This window comes from Pristis pectinata, chromosome 8, assembly GCF_009764475.1.
Source record: "Pristis pectinata isolate sPriPec2 chromosome 8, sPriPec2.1.pri, whole genome shotgun sequence".
NCBI classification, from domain to species: Eukaryota; Metazoa; Chordata; class Chondrichthyes; order Rhinopristiformes; family Pristidae; genus Pristis; species Pristis pectinata.
The window spans coordinates 25,210,652-25,234,539 of record NC_067412.1 but is presented as its reverse complement, the minus strand read 5'-3'; the positions used below and the strand labels follow the sequence as shown (position 1 = coordinate 25,234,539).

At 40.2% G+C, this 23,888-nt stretch overlaps 1 protein-coding gene across 1 annotated transcript in view; it reads left to right on the top strand.

The window, feature by feature from the left end:
• The window catches only part of card11 (caspase recruitment domain family, member 11), a 212,752-nt gene that overhangs the window by 110,877 nt on the left and 77,987 nt on the right, over nt 1–23,888 (top strand). Inside the window, exons 5-7 of the mRNA XM_052021291.1 lie at nt 5,767–5,946; nt 20,465–20,617; nt 21,107–21,232. Of these exons, the coding sequence (XP_051877251.1) occupies nt 5,767–5,946; nt 20,465–20,617; nt 21,107–21,232 (459 nt within the window). The remainder of the gene's footprint in view (nt 1–5,766; nt 5,947–20,464; nt 20,618–21,106; nt 21,233–23,888) is intronic.

Sequence of the window (23,888 nt, the reverse complement as noted above, 5' to 3'; positions counted from 1 at the left end):
GCATAGAGCCATGCCTGCACTGAGTCAAGGGGTGGTGGGTAGTGTATTGCTTTTCCTTGATTGTTTGTACCCAGTTCGTTGTGTGTGCGTATGTGTATTTTACCCTTGTTGCAATCTTCCCATGCTCGCTATCACCGGTCTGTGCACGCACGTGTATGTCGCCCCATTACCTTTCCCTGGGTTTGTCTTTGTAAATAAATCATTTAACTCTAAGACTGTGTTCAGAGTCCTCATCCTTCGAGACCTCAAATTTGTTTCACAACACTTTGGCTCCCATGCTGTACAAGGAGAAGTGATGCTCTCAAGGATCTTGCTCGGTGACTGTCTGCAAACCATCTCTGCCTGCATACTATCTTAACCCTTGCCTTACCACAGTGTCCATGCTCCCCTCCCCCCCCCCCCCCCCCCCCCCCCCCCACCAAAGGGCCCCCAAGGTGACGAATGGGATCCTATGTAACTCCTGCCCAATCTTTCTGGCCTTGTCAGCCTCCTTCTGGTTGTGTGCGGCCAAATTAGTGATGTTTTCAGACGAGTCTGCAATGTACGTACAACATTTCTGACTGATAATGGCACAAGTACTGCCTTCCTCAGCCAGTAGGAAGTCCAACACTCACTGGTTCTGAAGGGCCACAGTGCAAATTACTCCTGTCTCAGCTGTAATGGCCTGGCTGGTGTCCTGTAATGCTAAGACCATCTCGTTAGCCTATTCTTCCGTTGCCAAGGCCATACTGATGTTTTCACGAGCCAGCCTTACAGGTCAATGGGGACATGCCAAATTCCTTTTGCCTCCTGATGGAATAGAGACACTGTTGTGCTTTCTTTGCTATGCCGTCTACATGATTGGACCAGGACAAGCTCTCAACCATCTCCACCTCTGCCCTGCTTCCTGAAGTCAATGACCAGCTCTTTTGTTTTACTGATATTAAGGGAAAGGTTGTTGTCATGACACTATGCCACTAAGCTCTCTATCTCCTTCCTGTACTCCAACTTGTCGTTATTTGAGATTTGGCCCACTACAGTCGCGTTATCTGCAAACTTGTAGATGGAGTTAGAGCAGAATCTGACCACTCAGTCGTGAATGTATAGGGAGTAAAGTTAGAGTAAGAGTAGGGGGCTGAGGACGCAGCCTTGTGGGGCACCAGTGTTGAGGATAATCTGGCGGAGGTGTTGCTGCCTATCCTCACTGATTGCGGTCTGTTGGTCAGGAAGTCAAGGATCCAGTTGCAAAGGGAAGTGTTGAGTCCCAGGTCTAGGAGTTTGGTGATGAGTTTGCTCAGAATCAATGTTATTGGAGGCAGAGCTGTAGTAAATAATAGTCTGACATTGGTGTCTTTGTTATCCAGATGCTCTAGAGATGAGTGCAGAGCCAGGGAGATATAAGGCAAGGCTTGCCAATGAGTGGTGCCCCACCATTTAGTTAAATGGTGGCTGTCTCACTCAGTAACATCCTGGCTGACTTCCAGTAATCAGAAACTGAACTGGAAACTCTGAGATGAGTAATTCACCTCCTTCCCTCAACATTTCTCCAATACCTACCAGGCTTGTCAAAAATGTGATGGAATTCTCACTACTCGCCCAAATGGCTGCAGTTGAAATAATATTCAAGATGCTCAGCCACCAAAGAAATAACAACCCTGCCCATGAAATATATACAGTACACCCATTCTCCAATAATGAACTCCTCCTGGTCATAGAGTTATACAGCATAGAACGTAGAACATTACAGCACAGTACCGGCCCTTCGGCTCACTATGTTGTGCTGACATTTTATTCCTGATTTCTGTGTTTTTAAACAGGCCTTTCAGACCAACTGGTCCAGGCCAACCAAGATGCCCCATCCAAGCTAGTCTCATTTGCCAGCATTTGGCCCATAGCCTTCTAAACCTTTCCAATCAATCTACCTGTCCAGCTGTCTTTTAAAAGTTGTTATTGTACCTGCCTCAACCACTTCCTCTGGCAGCTCATTCCACATACATACCATCTTTGAATATACAGGAAGTCCCTGGATTACGAACGAGTTCCATTTTTGAGTCTGTTTGTAAGGTGAATTTGTCTGCAAGTCGGAATAGTTATGTACAGTTCACATCTAGCGTCAATTAGTCCTAAATCACTACAAGCTTCAGTTATTTATTGCTATATATTAAGATCCAAATGGAATTTTGATTCCAGTTTCATTATAATTCCACACACAATGTGAAGCAATCTAAAATACAGCATAACTTGTTATCACCGGGACATGTGAAGACTCATCAGTCTTATGTGTGTTTGGTGTCATTCATTACAGTACAGTACTGTGGAGGTACAGTTACCACATCGAGTGAATTTTGTGTATTTTCCGACTGATGGGCAAAATCAACTTAAGGACATCTGTACTAATGGACCTCGGTCATTACGCGGGGATGACCTGTCGGGGGAGAGTGAGTGCTGGATAGATAGATAGGTAGAGAGAGATAGAGATAGATAGAGAGATAGATATGGTGGTTGGGGGCAGCGGGAGAGGGGACTGGTGGAGGGATGTTTACTGACCATTCATGGCATCCATCATCATTTGGAACTCCTCGATCATCCCTGCCCCGAAATAGCGGTACAGACTGTAACACATGAAATCCACGATCCAGCCATTCGCCACCTCCATCACCTGGAAAAAGTCACCACTGACAGACAAACCGTTCTGCGCCCAATTCCGTGCCTTCTTCCTGCCGTTCATAAGTTCGGGCGTTTGTAACCCGGGGACTTCCTGTATATAAAAAAAAGTTGCCCCTCAAGTTCTTAGTAAATTTTTTCCCGCTCACCTTAAACCTATGGCCTCTAGTTCTTGATTCCCCAACCCTGGGAAAAAGATTGAGTGTATTCACCCTATCTGTGCTCCTCATGATTTTATACACTTCTAGAAGATCACCTCGCATTCTCCTATGCTCCAAAGAATAAAGTCCGAGCCTGTCCAACCTCTCAGTCTCTGAAGTCCTGGCAGTATCCTTATAAATCCTTTCTGCACTCTTTCCAGTTTAACAACATCTTTCTTATAGTAGGGCGACCAAAACTGAACACAATGCTCCAAACGTAGCCTCATCAGCGTCCTGTACAACCACACCATGACCACCCAACTTTTATACCCAATGCCCTGACTTATGAAGGCCAACATGCCAAAAGCCACTTTCACCACCCTGTCTACATGTGACTCCACTCTCAGGGAACCATGTACTTGTACTCCAAGGTCCCTCTGTTCTACAACACTCCCCAGGGCCCTGCCATTCACTGTGAAAGTCCTACCTAGATTTGACTTTCCAAAATGCAACACCTTGCACTTATCCAAAGTAAACTCCATTTGCCATTCCTCGGCCCACTTACTCAGCTGATCAAGATCCCCTTGTAATTTTTGATAACCTTCTTCATTGCCCACTACACTGCCTATTTTAGTGTCATCTGCAAAATTACTAATCGTGCCTTGGGTATTCTTATCTAAATCGTTGATATTGATGACAGACAATGATGGGCCCAGCACCGACCCCTGAGGCACTCCACTAGTCACGGGCCTCCAGTCTGAGAAGCAACCTCTGACCGTCTCTAACAATATGAAGATCAACAATGCCATGCCATGCTTTGCCAGGCATATCATCATGTCTTGGACAAACGTCATTATTCCTTCGTTGCTGCTAGGTCAAAGTCTTGGAATTTCCACGTAATTGCAAGGACTGCAGATACTTATGACAACCCACCATTAGTTTTTGCTAGTTATTAAGGATTGGGAAAAGCATTTACTGCCTTACCAATATCCCTCTTATTCTGAGTAGTGCCATGGCTAATGATGCTGTCTCACAGCTCCAGGGACTTTGGTTTGATCCTGATCTTGGGTGCTACCTGTGTACAGTTTGCACATTGTCCCTGTGACTGCGTGGGTTTCCATTGGGTGCTTGGATTTCTTTCCATATCCCAAAGATGTGCTGGCTGTTGTAAATTACCCGTCAGTCTACGTAAGGGGTGAAAGAATCAGGTGAATTTATGGGGATGTGAGAAAAAATAAATTGCAGGGCTTACAGGGTAATAAGGAAGGGGGGATTGGGATTGATGAGGTTGCTCTGTTTGGAGCTGGCATGGATCTGATGGGCTGAATGGCTTCCTTCTGTGTCATAGCAAGAAAAAAATCAGAATTTATAAGTGGTGACTGGATCCAGAACGTGATCCCTGCCTAGTTGTTTGCCTGCCCTTTGACTTAGAGGTGCTAAGCCAATTGTTGCTGGCCTCACTTACACACTGGGTTATGTGAGACAGACTGGAATATTCTTTGCCTATGTGGCTCACAGGTAAAATTTTTGCTTTGAACCGATAATGAAATTGCGAAGAGGTAAAAACCCAGAAGGGTATCCTCAATCTTGTTGGCTAACTCATTCTCAAACAATACCAATGGATTCCTGACTCATCACTTCTAAAGCCTCTCAGGTATTGCCTTGAGGGAAAGTTACAGGTGATTAAGGAATAGTTTTATAGCCTTGCTGTAAACAGAAAATAGATGATGTTTCTTGTCACCTCCCTACTCGGATGGTGAACAGAATTGGTTCCAGAGCAATCTGGGATTTTGTGAGGTTATAAGAAGTACTATGTAAATGCAGGACATTATTTTGTAAAGGAGTAAGTATGTGAGTCACATACAGAAGAGAGGAAGTAATGCAGTTCTTCTGGCAAACTTCTTTCATTCATCTGTCTTGACAATCACTCTAACCAAAACACAAGCCGGTTAGCCATTGTTTCATGTTGCGTATTTTCTGAATAAAAGAACATTAAGTGATACAGAATGTTCCTGCACATCTATCAATGTGAGAATTATCTGTCACGGACCAACTTTGATGCAACCAGTGTGGCAACTGTTTTAGGAGCCAACTTCTGTGAAACTGCTCAAAATTTGTGCAATGTTTTTGGCAAAGGTTACCCAATAAGTAGTGATGATTAAGGGTTTACTACTATGGGGAGTACAGGCTGGGAGGACACAACCTAAAAATTAAATCAAAGCTGTTTAGGAATGATGTTAGCTTCACACAAAGGATAGTAAAGGCCTGAAACTGTCTCTCTCTCAAGAACTGTTGTGGCTAGAATTCAGCTGAAAATTTCAAACGGATGTTTGATAGATTTTGATTAGGCCAGGGTGCTCAGGGATATTGAACAAAGATGAATTGATGGGAGTTAATTCACAGATCAGCTGAGAGCTAATTGTATAAGGGAAGCAGCTGAGTGACATGACACCTGTTCAAATATTCCTTTCTGTGATGCAGGTTCAAAATTTTCATTATGTTGTTGCTTAAAAAAAACATTCTGGCAAGCCTGTCATCAACAAGTCTGCTTATTTCAATGTGTTATCACACACTATGTTAGCTTCATTGTCACCGGGTCAGAATCTAGGAGTTCACTACTCAACACCACAGTGAAAGTACTTTCAATAGAGAGATTGCAGTAATTCAAGAAGCTGATTCACCATCATCTTTAGGGCATTTAGGGATAGACAATAAATGCTCGCCTTGTAAATGATATCCATGGACTGTTGTTTGAATAAAGAGGCATTTGACAGAAATGGCTACTGGAACTGAAACTGTGGCATCATTTGAAAGTGTTTTAAGTATCTGAAAAGCCAGCTTTGTAAAATGATACAGTATAAGAAACTAGAGTAGACATGTCTAGTTGTAATGGTCAGATGATTTGTGTTTCTTTGAATTTAATTTAAAGCTTAATAAGAATCATGGCATTTTTATTTTCTTTCTTGCATTAACATTGCTATAGATCGATCAGCTGAAACACAGGTTAAACAAGGTGGAGGAAGAATGCAAATTGGAACGCAACCAATCCCTCAAACTGAAAAATGACATTGAGCAGAGGCCAAGGAAAGAGCAGATGCTGGAATTAGAACGAGAGAATGAAATGTTGAAGACTAAAGTCCAGGAACTACAGTCGGTTATTCAGGTAATCATGATCATCATTAACCTGGAAATTTGCAACATGTAAGGGATCAAAAAATGAACAAGTTATTGATTCCATCTGCAACTTGTACTTGGTGATGAATATTTTCACTGTCATTTTAAGCCATAGGGTATCCACTTTTAAGTCAGTGTGGTAGCATTTAAATATTCCTTCATGAGCTTGTTGTTGACTCCATTCTCAAATGTCTGTGATATCCAGTTATTTTTCTGGCTGGTAAACAAAGCAGACATTTGTATCCAACTTTAAACATCTGCCAGTATTCCATCCAGCACTTTCATACTTTTGCCAACTTGTTCTTGATAACATCACAAAAAAATAGATCATTTTTCACATGTTGAAAGCATTCTTCTCCACTTACGGGTGCGGAGTTCAGATCTTTTCAAAGGTAGGACCTCTTATGAAAAATGTTATAGTTCGCATTTGACAATGACATTAACTTAATGATTCTGTGTTACTAGGCCATGTCAGAACTATTGATAGCACTGGCTGCTAGGTTTTATTGCTGAGTAATGTATTACAACAGCATAAGAATGTGATGCATTTTATAGGAACTACATATATAAAGGTAACTTTTAAGTTATAGGTATCATCTCCCCTCCTTTAATTTCAGGGCCCATGTTTCCAAACATCAGCGACGGGTGCCCTTAGGTCCTGCAGCACCTTTTCTTTCCTTCTTGCAAAGCTGGAAGCCTTAAATATAAGATAATCACTAAGAAATTTTACAGGGAATTTAGAAAAAGCATTACCATCAATTGATAAGAATGTGAAATCTTCTACTAACAACATGGAGTGCTTGAGGCAAATTGCAAGGATGCATTAAAAGGGATGCTAAATAAATACATGAAGCACAAGTGGTTGGCTAAGGTTATGCTGATAGTGTTAGATGAAGAGCAGCAGGAGGCTCATGGTGAGCAGAAATACGGGCATGGGCCAGATGCGATGAATAACCTCTTTCCATTCTACATTCTTCATTATTCTGTGTAACACTCTATTTTCCTTTTCGGTAATAAATGCATGTTTAACTCACAAAATTTCTCCTTATTTCTATAACATGGAATTTTCTCTGACCTTTCTGAAATGTCATGATGTATTTTTGAGGATGGGATGGTGGGATGTCTCAAACTCCACTCGGAGCTGAGCAGGTTAGTTTAAATATGGGCATCATCCATTAATGATACTTCAGATAACTTTGAAATTCTACTTGAATGACTGTAAAACCAGATATGATTGCTTCTCTGCATGCAATCGATGGACATTTAATTTACATTCTCTGTCCAAATCTGCAGTAGCTTATGTTTATTTGTATTATAATCATGTTAGTATTTGTGTATGGACATCATTCAAGGCTGACTAGCCATTCTAAAGTAGGACCAGGAGTCCTGCTGCTCTCCAGCAATAAATTCCTTACCACAGGATGACCATCCAGTAGGAATCAAGTCACCACTTCAGCCTATGTGGTACAGGCCCTTTAGATTCTGCAATAACAAACTGGTCTGCTCCATTTGTGAAGTGCATAATCATGGTACAGTTTTGCAGCAGTGATGTCTGTTGTGCATTGCGTGGCATTTGACCTCACAGCAACGCAAATAGTTGCCGCCATGGGTAAGGGTACCTTGTGCCTAAAGGGCAAAGATGTAAATTTTGCAAAGAACTCTAGCTTATAAGGAACTGCAATCAATTTTCAGGTCAAGTTTTATTACAAAACATATAAAAATGTTGCACTATTTGATCAAATTTTTACCTCAATTCCTCAGATGGCATAGTAATCCCTATGATGTTGTATTGCTTCTTTCATACTGCACCACAACTATTGGCCTGGATTTTATAACCAGGTCTGGAGAGGGACTTGAACAGACAATCTTTGAATGCATTCAGAGCAATCAACTGGTACAGAACTTAATCACATCAACAAATGTTGTAATATGGCACGTACTCTTCCTTAAAAACAGCCAGCATAATCAAAGACCCCACCCACATCGGACATTCTCTCTTCTCCCCTCTCCCATCGGGCAGATGATACAAAAGCCTGAAAGCACATAGCACCAGGCTCAAGGACAGCTTCTGTCCCACTGTTATAAGACCATTAAACGGTTACCTAGTACGATAAGATGGACTCATGACCTCACAATCTACCTTGCCATGACCTTGCACCCTATTGTCTACCTGTACTTTCTCTGTAGCTGTGACACTTTACGCTGCATTCTGTATTGTTTTACCTTGTACTACCTCAATGCACTGTGTAATAAATTGATCTGTAAGAACGGTACACAGGACAAGTTTTTCACAAGTGACAATGATAAACTAATTCCAATTTCAAGACTATAAATGACAGTTTATGCTATTTTAGGGAGTTCCTATAAAACTAGGTAGTCATTACAGGTTTACTTATGATTTATTTGAGATTACTGGTTTGAATTCCAATATTTTAGGTGATTAACTATTTTAGTTTCTTCACGTCACGCTTCTTGCACACCCTATTGCAAGCATTCACTAATATCAGAGTATTTAAGGTAACTAACTTGTTTAACGTTGAATTATGTTTTAAAGTAACATTGAGGACGTAACATCATCAACGGTAAATGATAACCACAAGGCCAATAACTATGAATTAACATAAAATCCATTAACTGTGAATGATTCCCCCATGATCACCACTTGGCCTGCATGAATAAGTTATTCATGCTAGCCGAGCACCATATCAGCACTGAATAATCCTCTGTAATTATATCATTTTGACCTATGCTACAGACAAGTTAATACCTCACTGGCAATGATTTGTGCCAATCAATGCATTTAATTTGTTTATTGTTGTCACATGTACCGAGATACAGTGCAAAGCTTTATTTTGCATGCCATTCAGACAAATCATTCCAAACATAAGTACATTGAGGTAGTACAAAAGAAAAAACAATAACAGAATGCAGAATATAGTATTACAGTTACAGAGCATTAGATGATGCACTTCTGCAAAACACTACCAAATACTGAATTATCCAAACCAATCAATACTAAAAATCTGTGGTAGTCAGACTGGTATTGGAATCAGTAACTATACTTATTTCTTAGCAAAACAATACAGATTCATTTGCCTATGCTATCATTTGCTGCCTTATTATAAAGTGCTCTTTGATATCTGCATACAAACTGCAGTAATATATATATATATATATATATATATATGCATGATAGAAGTCATACAGAGAGGTCTTAATTGGAGTGCTGCTTAAAGAAAATATAACTTAAGAATTTGGTCAAAGTAGTAATTTTTAGATACATCTCTGGTAAGTAGATCTCAAAATGAAATTTAGTTTAATGCTTAGTATTGAAATTTGATTTTATTTTAATTGTAAAAGGAACTTGGTTAATACTTAGCAGAAGCTGCCAGTCAGTTAATCCACTCTAAGTGTTCACAACTAACAGATTAAGAATGTAGCAGATCAAGTGTCGTGCAGAAAAATGTGAATCTACATTTTGGTAGGAAGAATGGAGAAACAAAATACTTTTTGAACAAGGCAAAGCAAGTAAATGTGGTCGTATCTTGATGCTCTGGTGCATAAAATACAGAAAGGAAATAATCAGGAAGAAAGATATATAGTAGCCTTCCTTGCAAAGGGATTGGAGTAGATTAGTAATGCTCAAATTGTACAGGGTAGTACAATTTGCAGTCTTGGTCTCTATGACGATGGCATTAGCCTCAGATTCTGTGTAGTATAGACTCAGTGGAATTAAGGGTTGACCTGTGAAAGAGCTTGGGTATGGTCTGTGCTTGTTTCTGTATCTTTCTATTTCATCCTCAAGTACTGAAAAATAGTCAGCAAATCAAACTAACAACAAGGGTATAGCATATCAATTCTTACCATGGCTTGTTTCACTAAGGCCGACAAATGTTGAAACTGAGCTGAGAGGCTGTATTCCCATGCTGAAGAATCTAGAACTAGGTTAAAGGTCAGTCATTTAGGACAAAGAGTATGTGCAAGGTTAAGATTGACACATCGTGGCCACAAAGGGAATGCAAAGCCTATGGGGAGGACAGGAATGTTGAATTTACGTCTCATTTGAAAGGAGGAGCAGGCTCTATCTGCTTCTATTTCTTATATTCTTAGAATATTACCTTTGAAAGTTCATCTCAACTTGGGAACAGTTTCATTAAAATGGAAAATTGAACAACTCATTCCACTAAGTAGAGAGGGAGGGGGAGCAGTTGGAATATAAGAACATAAGAAATAGGAGCAGGAGTAGGCCATCTGGCCTGTCAAGGCTGCTTTGCTGTCTGGCCGTGGACTCAGCTCCACCTACATGCCTCTTCCCCATAACCCCTAATTCCCCAACTATGCAAAAATCTAACTGTGTCTAAGTAAATTTAATGAGGTAGCCTCTACTGCTTCCCTGATTCACAGATTCACTGCTCTCTGGGAAAAGCAGTTCCTCCTCATCTCCATCCTAAATCTACTCCCCCGAATCTTGAGGCTATGTCCCCTGGTTCTAGTCTCACTTACCAGTGGAAACAACTTTCCTGCCTCTATATTGTCTATCCCTTTCATAATATTATATGTTTCTATAAGATCCCCTCTCATTCTTCTGAATTCTAACGGGTATAGTCCCAGATGACTCGATTTCTCCTCATCGGCTCACCCCCTCATCTCCGGAATCAATGGCTAAAAGCTGTTGTCAAGAAATTCCTAGAATCTATAATTAGGACAAATCTGACCAAATTTGTTGAAGAGCTGACAAGGTAGTTGAAAAGGTAGAATCAATGCGTATTATTTATATAGACTTCCTGAACCCATTTGCTAAAATCCCTCAAAAGAAATAGCTAAAATTAAAACTAATGGAAATGAAGGCAATATACTGACCCAGTGAGGAGATTGGCTATATGACAGAAGTCAAAGGATAGCGATGCGGAGCAGGTGTTCAAATTGGCAGGATGTGACCAGTTGGGGCTTTCAACATTTTTACAAATGGCTTAGATAGTGGGATCAAAGCCTCATATCCAAATCCAAAACAAACAGAACTACAATCAGTGTAGATGGAACAGATAAGATAGCAATAGATGAAAGAATGTGTAAAATTACACCACATAGAGTTCACTGTTAGCAAGTACAGGTGATTTATTTTAAAACTAATAAGGATAGGGTGTGCTTTCTAAATGGTGAAAAGCAAGAAAAATGAATGTATAGACACTTGGGTGTTCCGTGCACATTGATAACTATAATAAGCAAAAAGGCTAATGGGATACTGCTCTTTAAACCTAAAAAAAATGGTACATGCATGGGTTATGCTACTGCCTTGCAAAGCCCTGGTTAAACCACACTTGAAGTATTGTGAGTACTTCTGAATTATAATGGGAAATTGCCTCTCAAATCTTGGGTCGGGTTTGATCTGATGCAGGATCCAAAACTCCATTAATTCAATGGGACTTGTGGGATAAAGATGTAGGAGGTTGAAATGCTTTACTTTAAAGTTCTTAATAATTTATGAGCATTTATGTGTCTTTAATTGACTATCAAAAAATATAGTAACTATTTAATTCCTGATGATTCCTGGTAGGTTTCCAGGTGGAAGGCATGATCTGGCTCATTAGTTTTGGAGGGAGAGCAGCATAGTTTTACCTCAAGGCTACCTATACTCCAGGGGACAATGCACAAAGAAATATTGCAAAGATCATGTTGTTTTCTCTGAAATTTAGAGATGTCAGGGGTGATTATACTAAAGTTTTCAAGCTCTTAATGTAAATTCATAGAATGGGTGGAGAAGACATTATTCCACTGGTTGGGAATGTAGGATTGGAATGAATATTCTAAAAATTAGTTCTAAACCTTTCAGGAGTGATTGGAATATGTTGCTACACAAAGACATAGGTTTGGATCTCTCTTTCACAAATGGTAATTGATGTGAGGCCAACGATTAATATTAAATCAGAAACTGATAGATTTTTATCTTCCAAAAATATTAAAGGATATGAGGAAAAGATCAGTAAATGGAGTTAGGTCACAGATCAGCCATGATTTCACTGAATGTTAGAACTGACTTAAGAGGCTAAACACCATAACCCCATACTGCAGTATGAGTTCTGATTTTTGTTTACTGAACCAGGCTGCTGATCTGAAGGCAACTTTATCGTGACTCCAAGAGAACAGCACTTCTCTGCCATCTTAGTGCATTATCTGTATCAACCTCAATAAGAGGACCAATAAAAAGATTTAAGTCCTGGGCATGATGCAGATTGCACTGCTTATTATAATAGTACATCTTGCTGTTGCTGGCAGAATATCACTGTTTGCAATTCTGTGTAGAGGGGCAGAGCTGACAAAGCCACCTTTCCCAGTTGATCTGAGAGAGCAGTTGTGATCCTTGTTACAATTGCTTTTACAGTGCATATGTAGGAACTGGAAGCTGGCAGCCTGGAATTGTGTAGTTATCAGGCTGGTTAGGGGTGACACATTGTCTTCTGTTGAGTTCAATAATGAAAATGGGGGCTTTTCCAACAATTCATCAGGTCACAAGTTACCAGATTTATTTAATTTCTCAAGAGCTATGGCAGGATTTGTACTTACGGCTTTGTGGTTCTAAATTATGACCTTTAACACTGCACCATCTGCTGATGTGCTATTAGTATAAAAATGCTATATTCACACTTGTGCCGATCAAGCTTTGACTCCTTCAGTTTCTCCCCTGCACTGTTCCGAGCTCCATCCCAAAAAAAATCCAACTAGGCCAACTTTACCTTTTGTCTCCTCACCTGATTCACTCTTTTATCCCTTACTACCTTCACGTCCACTGGCTCCCTACCCTCCAGTGTATTAATTCAAAATCCTAATTTTTGGTTCAAACTCCCTAAAAGGCTTTGCCAAACCTAACCTCCACATTCACAAACCATATCTTATTGTGCTATTGATTACTACTGCCTGACTTGTATCGGATTTTGACCAGTTTTTAGCAATTTTGTCTCTGATTAAGGTGATTGTAAGTTCTCAGAAGGAATCCCCAGAAGGAATTGGTATATCAGCACCCACCCTGAGAGCCCCCAATGCCCCTGAACCCATGGTCACCACTGAGGGCGTAAGATCACTTTTCCGGAGAGTAAACCCACGGAAAGCTTCTGGCCTGGATGGTGTCCCTGGCCATGTCCTCAGATCCTGTGAAGATCAGCTGGCGGGGATATATGCAGACATTTTTAACCTCTCCCTCCTTCAATGTGAGGTTCCGCCAGCTGTAAGAAGACCACCATCATCCCGGTACCTAAGAAATACAAGGTAACATGCCCTAATTACTACCGCCTGGTGGCTCTGACATCCACCATCATGAAGTGCTTTGAGAGGCTGGTCATGGCACACATTAACTCCAGCCTCCCAGATAACCTCAACCCACTGCAATTCGCCTACCGCTGAAACAGGTCTACAGCAGATGTCATCTCTCTGGCCCTACACTCTGGAGCATCTGGACAGTAAAGGCACCTACGTTAGACTATTGTTTATTGACTACAGCTCTGCCTTCAATACTACAACTCCAAGCAAACTCATCATCAGACTCCGAGACCTGGGACTCAACACCTCCCTTTGCAACTGGATCCTTGACTTACTGACCAACAGACCACAATCAGTAAGGATAGGCAGCAACACCTCCGGTAAGATTATTCTTAACACTCGTGCCCCACAAGGCTGCGTCCTTAGCCCCCTACTCTACTCCCTATACACTCATGACTGTGTGGCCAGATTCTGCTCTAACACCATCTTCAAGTTTGCAGATGATACAGCCGTAGTGGACTATATCTCAAATAACGATGAGTCGGAGTACAGGAAGGAGATAGAGAGCATAATGACATGGTGTCATGACAACAACCTTTTCCTCAGTGTCAGCAAAACAAAAGAGCTGGTCATTGACTTCGGGAGGGGTGCAGCACACATACAGTTGTCTACTTCAACGGTGCTGAGGTCGAGATGGTTGAGAGCTTCAAGTTCCTCAGAGTGAACATCACTAATAGCTTGTCCTGGTTCAACCATGTGGACATCATGGCCAAGAAAGCTCACCAGTGTCTCTACTTCCTCGAGGCTAAAGAAATTTGGCATGTCCCCTTTGACACTCACTAACTTTTATCGATGTACCATAAAAACCATCCTATCTGGATGCATCACAGCTTGGTATGGCAACTGCTCTGCCCATGACCAGAAGAAACTGCAGAGAGTTGTGGAAACAGCTCAGCACATCACAGAAACCGGTCTCCCCTTAATGGATTCTGACTATACTTCTCGTTGCCTTGGAAAATAAGTCAGCATAATCAAAGACACCACCCACCCAGGACATTCTCTCTTCTCCCCTCTCCCATCAGGCAGAAGATACAAAAGCCTGAAAGCACGTAGCACTAGGCTCAAGGACAGCTTCTGTCCCACTGTTATAAGATTATTGAGTGGTCCCCTAGTACGATAAGATGGAATCTTGACCTCACAATCTACCTTGTTATGACCTTGCACCTTTATTGTCTACCCGCACTGCACTTTCTCTGTAGCTGTGACACTTAACACTGCATTCTGTATTGTTTTACCTTGTACTACCTCACTGCACTGTGTATTGAATTGATCTGTAAGAACAGTATGCAAGCCAAGTTTTTTCACTGTACCTCGGTACAAGTGACAATAATAAACCAAGTCCAATTCCAGTATCAGTCCACTCAAAGACTTGACCTTAGTTGATACTCTCATGAAGTACTGAGAGATTCTTGTGAAGGTCTCATTCTAACAATTTGAGGAACAGTAGGGAAGTTCTCCTGGTATCCCGGATGATATTTATCTCTGAACTAAAATCACTGAGAAACAGATTGTCTCACATTTCTGGAACCGAGCTATGATTCCTTCATTACACTCACAAAAAAGTTTTAGATTTTCTATGAAGGATTTTGGGATCCCTCCATGTCATGATAGGTGCTGATTTAATGTTTTTTTTGTATACTATTCTTTGTGTTTCGCCTTAATGGCTAAACTTTTAGTTGGCTTAGACCTTTATAACTCCCTCTTTAAACCTCTCTACTTTGTCAAGCCTGAAAATGTTATAGTTCTCGAGTTGCAAAGAAAGACTTTACTCACTGAGTTTTTAATATAATTCAACCACATAGCCTGATAAAGCATTAGCAACTAAGGTTTTGCAATTTCCTTTATGCTGTTTCTCTAGCAATTACTACTTTGGTGATCACCCATCCAAAAGGCCCTCCTCAATATCTAATCGTGTGATTTGAATATTATATGCACAATAGCAAGATCAGTCATTGGAATGGTAGCTTTACTTTATATATTGCTGTGCTCTTAGTATTTCACTGCAGGGATGTTGCAGACATGGAGAACAATTGCACATTGTTCTTTCTTGTGACGTCTTGTCTCAGTATCATGGCAACGTTCAAAATCAAGTAATTAATATGGTTAATCTGATGGTTACCACTTGAGATTATTTTATAAAAAGTGAAAGTTTCTTAAATAAATTGACAGGGTACGTGCTACAAGACCTGTTTTATTTGAATGGCAAGCATCAAACTGCCTAAGGGGTGGGCATCATTTTGGAATAAAGGGCTTACTTTTTCAAACTGAGATGAGGAGGAAGGTTGTAAATTTTCAATTTCTCTTCCGATCTTTGAGTATATTCAAGACTGATTTTGATAAACATTTGAAAACTAAGGAAAAAATGAATTTGGGAACTGTGATCTTATTAAACGACTTAAGAAGTAGCTACACCTTGCTTCTATTTATCAGGTTCTTATTTTGAAAATTATAGTGCGAAACAAGACAAATGTATTAATATTTGCAGTTACTTTCAAGGAAATATTAAGTGAACTTGTCCTTCTTCTTGGGATTGAGGGTGACTTACTTTCACTTCAGTTTTGATAGTTCTGAGATGGCTATTGAACTCAATTTAGGAACCGCAGACTACTTCATAGATGTGGCAGGAGGCGCTTGACGGATGGGTGGGTAGTTGGGTTATGAGGTGGTGAGTTCCTTCAGCTGCTTGCTTTAATAATTTATTTATACAGCACGGTAACAGGCCCTTCAAGCTCAACGAGCCCACACCACCCAACTACACCCACGTTAACCTACTGACCCATAAACTTTGGAATGTGAGAGGACACCAGATCACCCGGGGGAAACCCACACAGTCACAGGGAGAACATACAAGCTCCTTACAGACAGTGATGGGAATTGAACCCTGATCGCTGGCGCTGTAATAGCGTTATGCTAACTGCTACGCTACCATGCCACCTATACATGGATTTTGTGTGCTTTCACTACAAGGAATTAAATATCACCCTGAATGTTCCTTCCCAATTTTTACTATTCGTGGGTCAGAGATTCCCAGGAGTCAGTGGGGATGTTGCATTTTTTTAAGGCTTTGAGCACACCTTTGAATCTTTTCACCTGGTAATCCACAACAGAACTGGCTCTGGTGTACCTGTTGCCGGAGTCTGCTGTTTGGCAAACAAACAATGTGGTCTGTATGACGTGGCCAACTGTGTGTAACTAGGGGCTTGATGCAGGGGAGGTTGGTCTGGGAGTGCATGTCAACATTGGTTCATTTACTCTTCAGGTGAGTTTGGAGGGTTTTGCAGAGACAGCATTGGTGAATTTTAACAGCGCCTTGAGATGCCTGCTGTAGATAGTCCAGGTCTCAAAAGCAGGAATCACTGTTGCCTGGTATACCATAGGTTTTGTGCCACGTCTAAGGTTTGAACTTCAATACCCTTTTCCTCAATCAATCAAAGGCTGTGCTGAAGTATTGAAGGCTGTGGTGAATTTCATCATCCTTGCCTGTCTTCACTGAGTGGTGGCTCCCAAGATTTGGGAATTGGTCCACATATTCCAGGATGTCACTGTGAACTTTTATTATAGAGGGTAGTGTAGTGCTGAGGAGGCAGGTTGGCAGAGGACCTGTGAGATGACAGGCTGGATTTTATGATTGCATTCCATAAACACCAGTGTAACCATCTAGTTATTAAACGACACCTGTCAGAATATCCAGACTGCCTAAACACACACAAAGTTCTTCAGTTTCATTTACTAACATGATTCTTCCTAAAAATTTTCTTACTCCTTACAACACACAGAGGCCATTTGACCATTGGGTCCATGTCAGTATCTGGCAGAGCAATCTTATCACCCCTTCCTTATTTCCCTGCAGCCCTGCAACTTATTCTCTCTCACAAACCTATCAGTTCCACTTTGATTTTTTCATCACTTATATAAGGGGTAATTTGTAGTAGTCAATAGAAGAAACAGGAGCGCCCTGTGAAAACCCACATGGTCACAGGGACAATATGCAAACTCCATACAGGCAGTACCCAAGGTCAGAATCAACCCCAGGTCTCCAGAGCTGTGAGATCACAGCCCTAACTGCTATCCACTGGCTGCCCAAATTATTTTTAAAAATGTCTTTGGGTAAATCCATTTTTATTGTTTAGCTCTTATCATTTTGCATGAATTCTGGGTATGAACTAAAATCTTGTATGCCATCTCAAATACCTTGCACGAAATGTAGACATCTTCCAGTGAGCTCTCCACAGAAACACCAAAAACTGGCAAGGTTAAAACTCAAAACATCAATCTCTTTACTATTTGAATACACATTAAATTACTCCCCGTAATGTCGTACACAGATTTTTCTGTGATGTTATATTTGCTTCTATTTGTAAGCTCCATATCCTGTGCTCAGACAGAACCAGCTGGCCTGTCATCAACTCATGATACCAGTAAATGTAAACTACTGGTGACGTGATGCAGGAGGAGACAGGGCAGCTAGACTTTGGCGCCTTCATCTCATTCCATCCTTCTTTCCTGATTATCCTGTTGCACTCATCCACCATCTCTCCAGTTGGTGATTCTGTATGAGAACCCTGGGCTAGTGATCTGTGGAGAGTAATAAACAAGAAAGATGTTTTCTCAGGGATTTTTTTTATGCCTGTGCTTATTTAGCAAACACCATCTGCAACAGTTTCTGTGTTATCATTCATAATGACCTAAATCAATTAGAGCAGCATTCAAAAGGGATGTTGTCACAATTCTCAAGATAAAGCACAGAGCTGAGAAAGGTCAGTATTAGTTATGAGGACGATGATAACAGATTAGAAATATTACTTTGTTATGCTACTGTGACCATATCTTGTGAGGCCTCATCTGTTCCATTCTGCTATGGAGCTGAATGTAAACTTAATGTAAGCTGCAAACCAACTGATTACGTTTGCTCATTGATCTGTTTGCATCATCCTAAGAAACTCAATCCGTGAAATGAATACAGCATATTCCATAATCACCTTTGGGGAATTCTTGACACTTCTTTGTTTGTTAGGTATTTCTTTAATTCTTATGAATGTATTGAGCTCAAGTATGGAGCTCCCCCATGTGATAATGATCAGTTGCTCTAATGACATTTTAAAGCACACTTTTAATTTATGAAGTCACTGGAACATTGTGGCACCACATCAGAATGATTCAACTGAACTCAGGCTACAACTAATCACTATAAAATGACTTTATAAGGGCCTACTGGTACACCACTGGCTGGTACAGATATATTTTAATTAATTGACAAGTCAGTAGAAGAATCTGCTTTAAATACGCATGATTCAAATATACTTCAATCATCAATAAATTGATAAGCATGCACTTTGAAAATCATGAAAAGAGATCAACCTTCAGAGCCCAGAAGTTGAATCACTGCTTATCTCATAAAAGTAATGAAAAAAGAAATGCCTGCATTCATACTGCGCTTTTCATATATTCAGAACTTCACAAAAGAGGCAATCAAGTACTATTGTAAGTATCATGTTGCAGAATTCATGGTAGCCAATTTGCATGCAGCAAAACCCTCACGAACAACAATATAATAGCTGTATAATTTTGAATCCACAACTTTCTGACTTTGAGAGCTTGAGCTGTGTGTTACTCCTGAGCCACAGATAACCATGAATGTTGAGCTTGTCCCTACTAAAAACTGAGCAGATAAGAGGCCAGTGGTTTCTGTCCTCGTGCTTGTATAAAATGTGACGTGATAAACCCTACTGAAGGAGTAAGGGTTTTGCATACAGGGTGATTTTCCTGGATATCTCATTAATTAACACAGTAACACAGTACATTCACTTTTGTCTGTGTCTGATATAGTCTTCAGGCATCATACTCTGATAACCATGTACTTTAGTATTTTGATATGAAACGTTTGAAAATGTATTTTGTCATTGATGTACACAGCCCCAAGATCTGGCCCAGAGAAGCAGAGCATTATGAGTCGAGCATATTATTTCCAACTCTCGAAAGTATTTATTAGACTACTGGCTAATCTGTGACTAATGACAGGCCATGGCCTTTAAGGAATGAGCCACTTGAAGAATAATGGAAAGGTTCAGCTGACCTCATAAAACATTAGGTCAAACCTTGAGCAATCTACAACCGCTGCACGAACCATGCCATGTGGTCACAGGTTTGAAACTGTTCCAGACTATGTACTTTGTCAAAGGTTGTTCAGCTTCTCCAATATGTACACAAAGGAACAATATAAATTGTTGTATACTGGCCTAGTGGGTCCTATTTCCATTGTGTCCAATGCTGCCATTATATGATCATCTTGTATATGGTAGTATAATAATTTATTCAGTCTACTGTTAGCCCTATGTGACTACAGTTTCATGTTAAGGACTAATTTAATTTTCAGAGCATCACTGCAGCCATTTCCAACAAACTCCCATTGGTAAGAGACTGGGAATATCAAAGCAATAAACAAAAACTGCTGTTTGTATGATTTCCCACTGCATTCCCAGACAATGCAGCATTGATTCATTTTGACATTTGAATGATCTGTTAGTGTGCCTTAGTTTTTCCCCTTTGTGAATGGGAATAGTCAATTCTAGGTTATTTGTAATTTGGGGTTATTAATTAAAGCAAATAATATTGGATCACGTACCCATTACCCCTGTCTGCATATTTTCATAATTGATGGAAGGGACAATCAGGAGAGGTATTGATCCAATGTCTCTCACTTTATCTGAACGACAAAAGTTATAGTTACTCGTTTTGGCCAACTGTTTCCATGGCATAAAGTTGTGAACTTGTGTCACATGGCTAATGTGATTAACCAGACAGAAATGAATTATTACTCAAATGTGCAATTGTTGCTTATTTCCCTGTATTCTTCACTAAAGTAGCTCCATAATGTAAATAGGTTATCAGGCACTTTTTTAAAAAAAATCCATGTGCAGAATTGAAGAAACTTTGTATATACCATCATGTAACAGTCTAGTAAAGCTCCAGTTCAGGAGCAAATTTTAATTTACACATTAGTCAATAGCAAAGCTGAATTACTTCAGAATTTATTATCTGAATGTGCTGTTCAGTAGCCTGCAACATAAGACCAGTTATAACGGGATTTCCATAAAAGATGCTTATCACTTTCTCTTTGCTGGAATTCTTATCTCTTTGAGTCACCGTCTTTTCCATCCCAAAACTAATTGTGTTAATTGTACATCTTCCTGATGCAGGCTGGGAAACGTAGTTTACCCAATTCTGAAAAGGCAATCCTTGACATCTTGGAACACGATCGTAAGGAGGCTTTGGAAGACAGGCAAGATCTTGTTAACAAGATTTACAACTTGCAGGAAGAGAACAGACAAGCAGAGGAGCTCAGGGATAAGGTAAAAGTACCCGAAGGGATTTGAACAGTAAAGTGCTGATACACAGTAAAGACAATATAAAATATAATTGGAAGACCAATGATCAGGCACTAGGCCTATGTTGCCCATGTCCAAATCAGCTTGTATTACACAGATAGGGCACAATTTCATGGCAATTCTCATGCCACATAAAAATTTGCATCCTTTGGGTGACAAAGAACACAGTAATTGCAAGTTACTCCAGTTAAGTGAACGACTCTGCTACTTTCAACAGTTTGTTATAACTGTGCATTGTTCCAATCAGTGCTTTTGTTTCTCAGCAAATCTTTATTACCCACCAGATAATTGAAATTGAACACCTTACTAATTGGAATTGATTGTTAATTATCATTTCTGACTGCAGCATGCCATAATTTCCAATAATAGGCATTAGCATGCTTTTAATGTGAGATCATACTGCTTTTAATGCTCAAAACTGAATTATCACTGGTGATATGTGAACTATTGCAGTACCTAGAGGAGAAAGAGGATTTGGAGTTAAAATGCTCAACGCTGGTTAAAGACTGTGAAATGTACAAGCATCGGATGAACACTATCATGTTTCAGCTGGAGGAAGTGGAAAAAGAGAGAGATCAGGTCTGATTCAATAAATTTTCTTTTTTTTAAGGACATGAAGTGTGCTTACATGGATTGGGCCTTTTTCAATGTGAATTGTTTATGTAATTTTGAGTGCATAGTAATTTGGTTACTCTTATAATGTTATTATAGTGAACATCTATTTTCTGTGTTCAGTGTAACTAGGAAGATAACTTAGAGAAGGCTCTTTATTGTTCTTTGGATAAAGTTAATACTTAATGTAATAAGTAGTACTGTTTTCCACTGACTGCTGTTAGTTTATTTCATCTGTGAAGTACATTGACTATATTTATAGCTTGCATTTTCATCTAAAAGATATATCAGTGCATTAATATAGCAATTTTCTCCAAACCAATATGATCCAAAGGGTTTCACAGCTAACGAAGCATACTCTTTTAAGGTGCAATCAGTATAGTTGGTCAATGCCATAGGCTATGAAACAGTGATAAGTTTGGTTTACTGAATTCCCCTGACTGTGTCTCCTGTTGAAAATGGCCTTTATCTGTAAGGGGAAACTATACATGCACTGAACATTTCGCATGGGTTTGCATAAATATTTGGCTCTCCATGTAGTTAATCATGTTAAGCACCTTGGGGATCGTGCTGAACATGACAAAACAGGTGGTAGTCATTCAACAGAAGGAAAATTTGGCTGAGTGTATTAATGAGCAGCACCAGTCCATCACCACCCATTCCCCTGCCAACGTTGAATTGTGTTGCCCTGACTCTCAACATTATCTCAGATTGCAGGTAAAACAGGCTGGTGTATGTACAAGCAATGATAATCATTCTTTAATCTTTCTCTTAGTTTTTTTAGTTTGTTTTCCTTTGCTGTTTTTCAACCACATTTATTACTACCCTACAAAAAAAATTTAAAAGAACCTTCATTTCAAAAGAACCCCTCATGACCTCCCAAAGCACTTCACAACCAATGAAATACTTCTGAAGTGTAATCATTGTTGAAATAAGGGAAATATGTATTACAAGAGCCACACAAACCTGGATCAGTGTGGTTGAAGTACATGAAGGTACTCATGTGAATTCATCTGACAGCTGGAGCTTGCTTTAATTGTACTAAGAGTAATTTCATCCCTAAAGGGAACTGTCATTACAGATCTTCTCTTGCCCTTAGAAATGCTTTGATAACATAACTTATATCTATGCCTTGAATGCCTCTATTGATTTGCTCAGGACTGCTGCTTCAGACAAGTTTGCTTACTGAACCAGAGGCCACTGGGTCAGTAGAAACTAATACTGACTGAGGGCAAAATGCCAGAGAAGTTAATGGAGCTGGTTCTGTGCATCCTACAGGCGCAATAGTGAGCTTCAACGTAAGCCAAATTATAATCAATATGAAGTAATCACCTGCAAGGTTGGAGGCATACTTTTGCCAATGACAATTCAAATAAGCAAGTATTTTTAATAGCATGATTCTTCATGCTCCCTGGCTTCAAATAGCCCCTCAGATCTCTACTGATATACAAATTATTAAATGCATAAGAAACTTGCTTTGCCATGCAATTGAATCGTGATTGATGTGTGCTGGAACTGCTTTTCCCATCTCAGCTCCATACCTCTGGTCCTATTATCTAACAAAATTATGCTCCAGCTTAGTGCTGAGCTGCACAGTTCTAGGTTGTAGCCCACTGCTGGCTGTGTTTCTTCATCTTGGTCTAGTTGGGGACACTGCCATTCATGGGGAGGGTGCTCTCCACACCTGATTGCTTGCTTGTTCGTCTTTCAAGTTCTAAGAAGGCTATGACACCACTGGTTGCTTCAGTTTCTTTGAGCACGAGTGGCTGGCCAACTGATTTATTCTTTGAGCCACATGTGGCACACTGGGCAAGAAATAACCCTTTGAGATGCATGGTTAACTACAGACATGTTGCTTTTGTATGATTTGCACTTCTTCCTTGCCTCAGCAGTCCTTTGTTCACAGACAGTAACTTCAGTAGAACTTAATCAAATGGACTGAACTGATTATGAGCTGTATTGTCCCAAGACTCCAAGTCACTGTTGAATTTCTTCAAGAATAACAAGGGTGTGCTTGAAATGTTTCTGCTGACTCCTCTTAGGGGGCTTCCCCTTTTTCACCCTGGATTTTCTCGGACAGGGGGTCATCAACATCCTGGTGATGTGGCTTGCCCATCTCAACTGTGATCTCACCAGAAGAATGTGAATGTTTGGAACACCTTGTGTGAGAAGTTCAGTGCCTGTGACTTTATCTTGCCCTCTTATCCTCAACGATTTTCTCAGATATCCCCTATGCAAGTTTTTCATTATAATTAACAGGATATGAGTGGGGCTGATCATGCCAGCTTTTATTTCTTACCCCAGTTGCACCTGAGCAGGTGATGATAAGCTGACATCTTGACCCACTGCAGTCCTTCTGGTGAAGGTACTGCCATAGTGTTGCTGGGGAAGGAATTTCAGAATTTAAACTCAGCAATGATGAAGAAACAGCAATATATTTCCATGTAAGGACGATGCATGACTTGGAGTTTTCCCTTGTACCTGCTGCCCTTGTTTTCTTGGTGGTAGAGGTCATTGGTTTGGGAAGTGCTGTCAAAGAAGCCTTGGCAAGTAACTGCAGTGCATTTAGTCGATAATACGACCTCATTGCAGCCACGGTTTTCGGTTGGTGGTCAGTATGAAT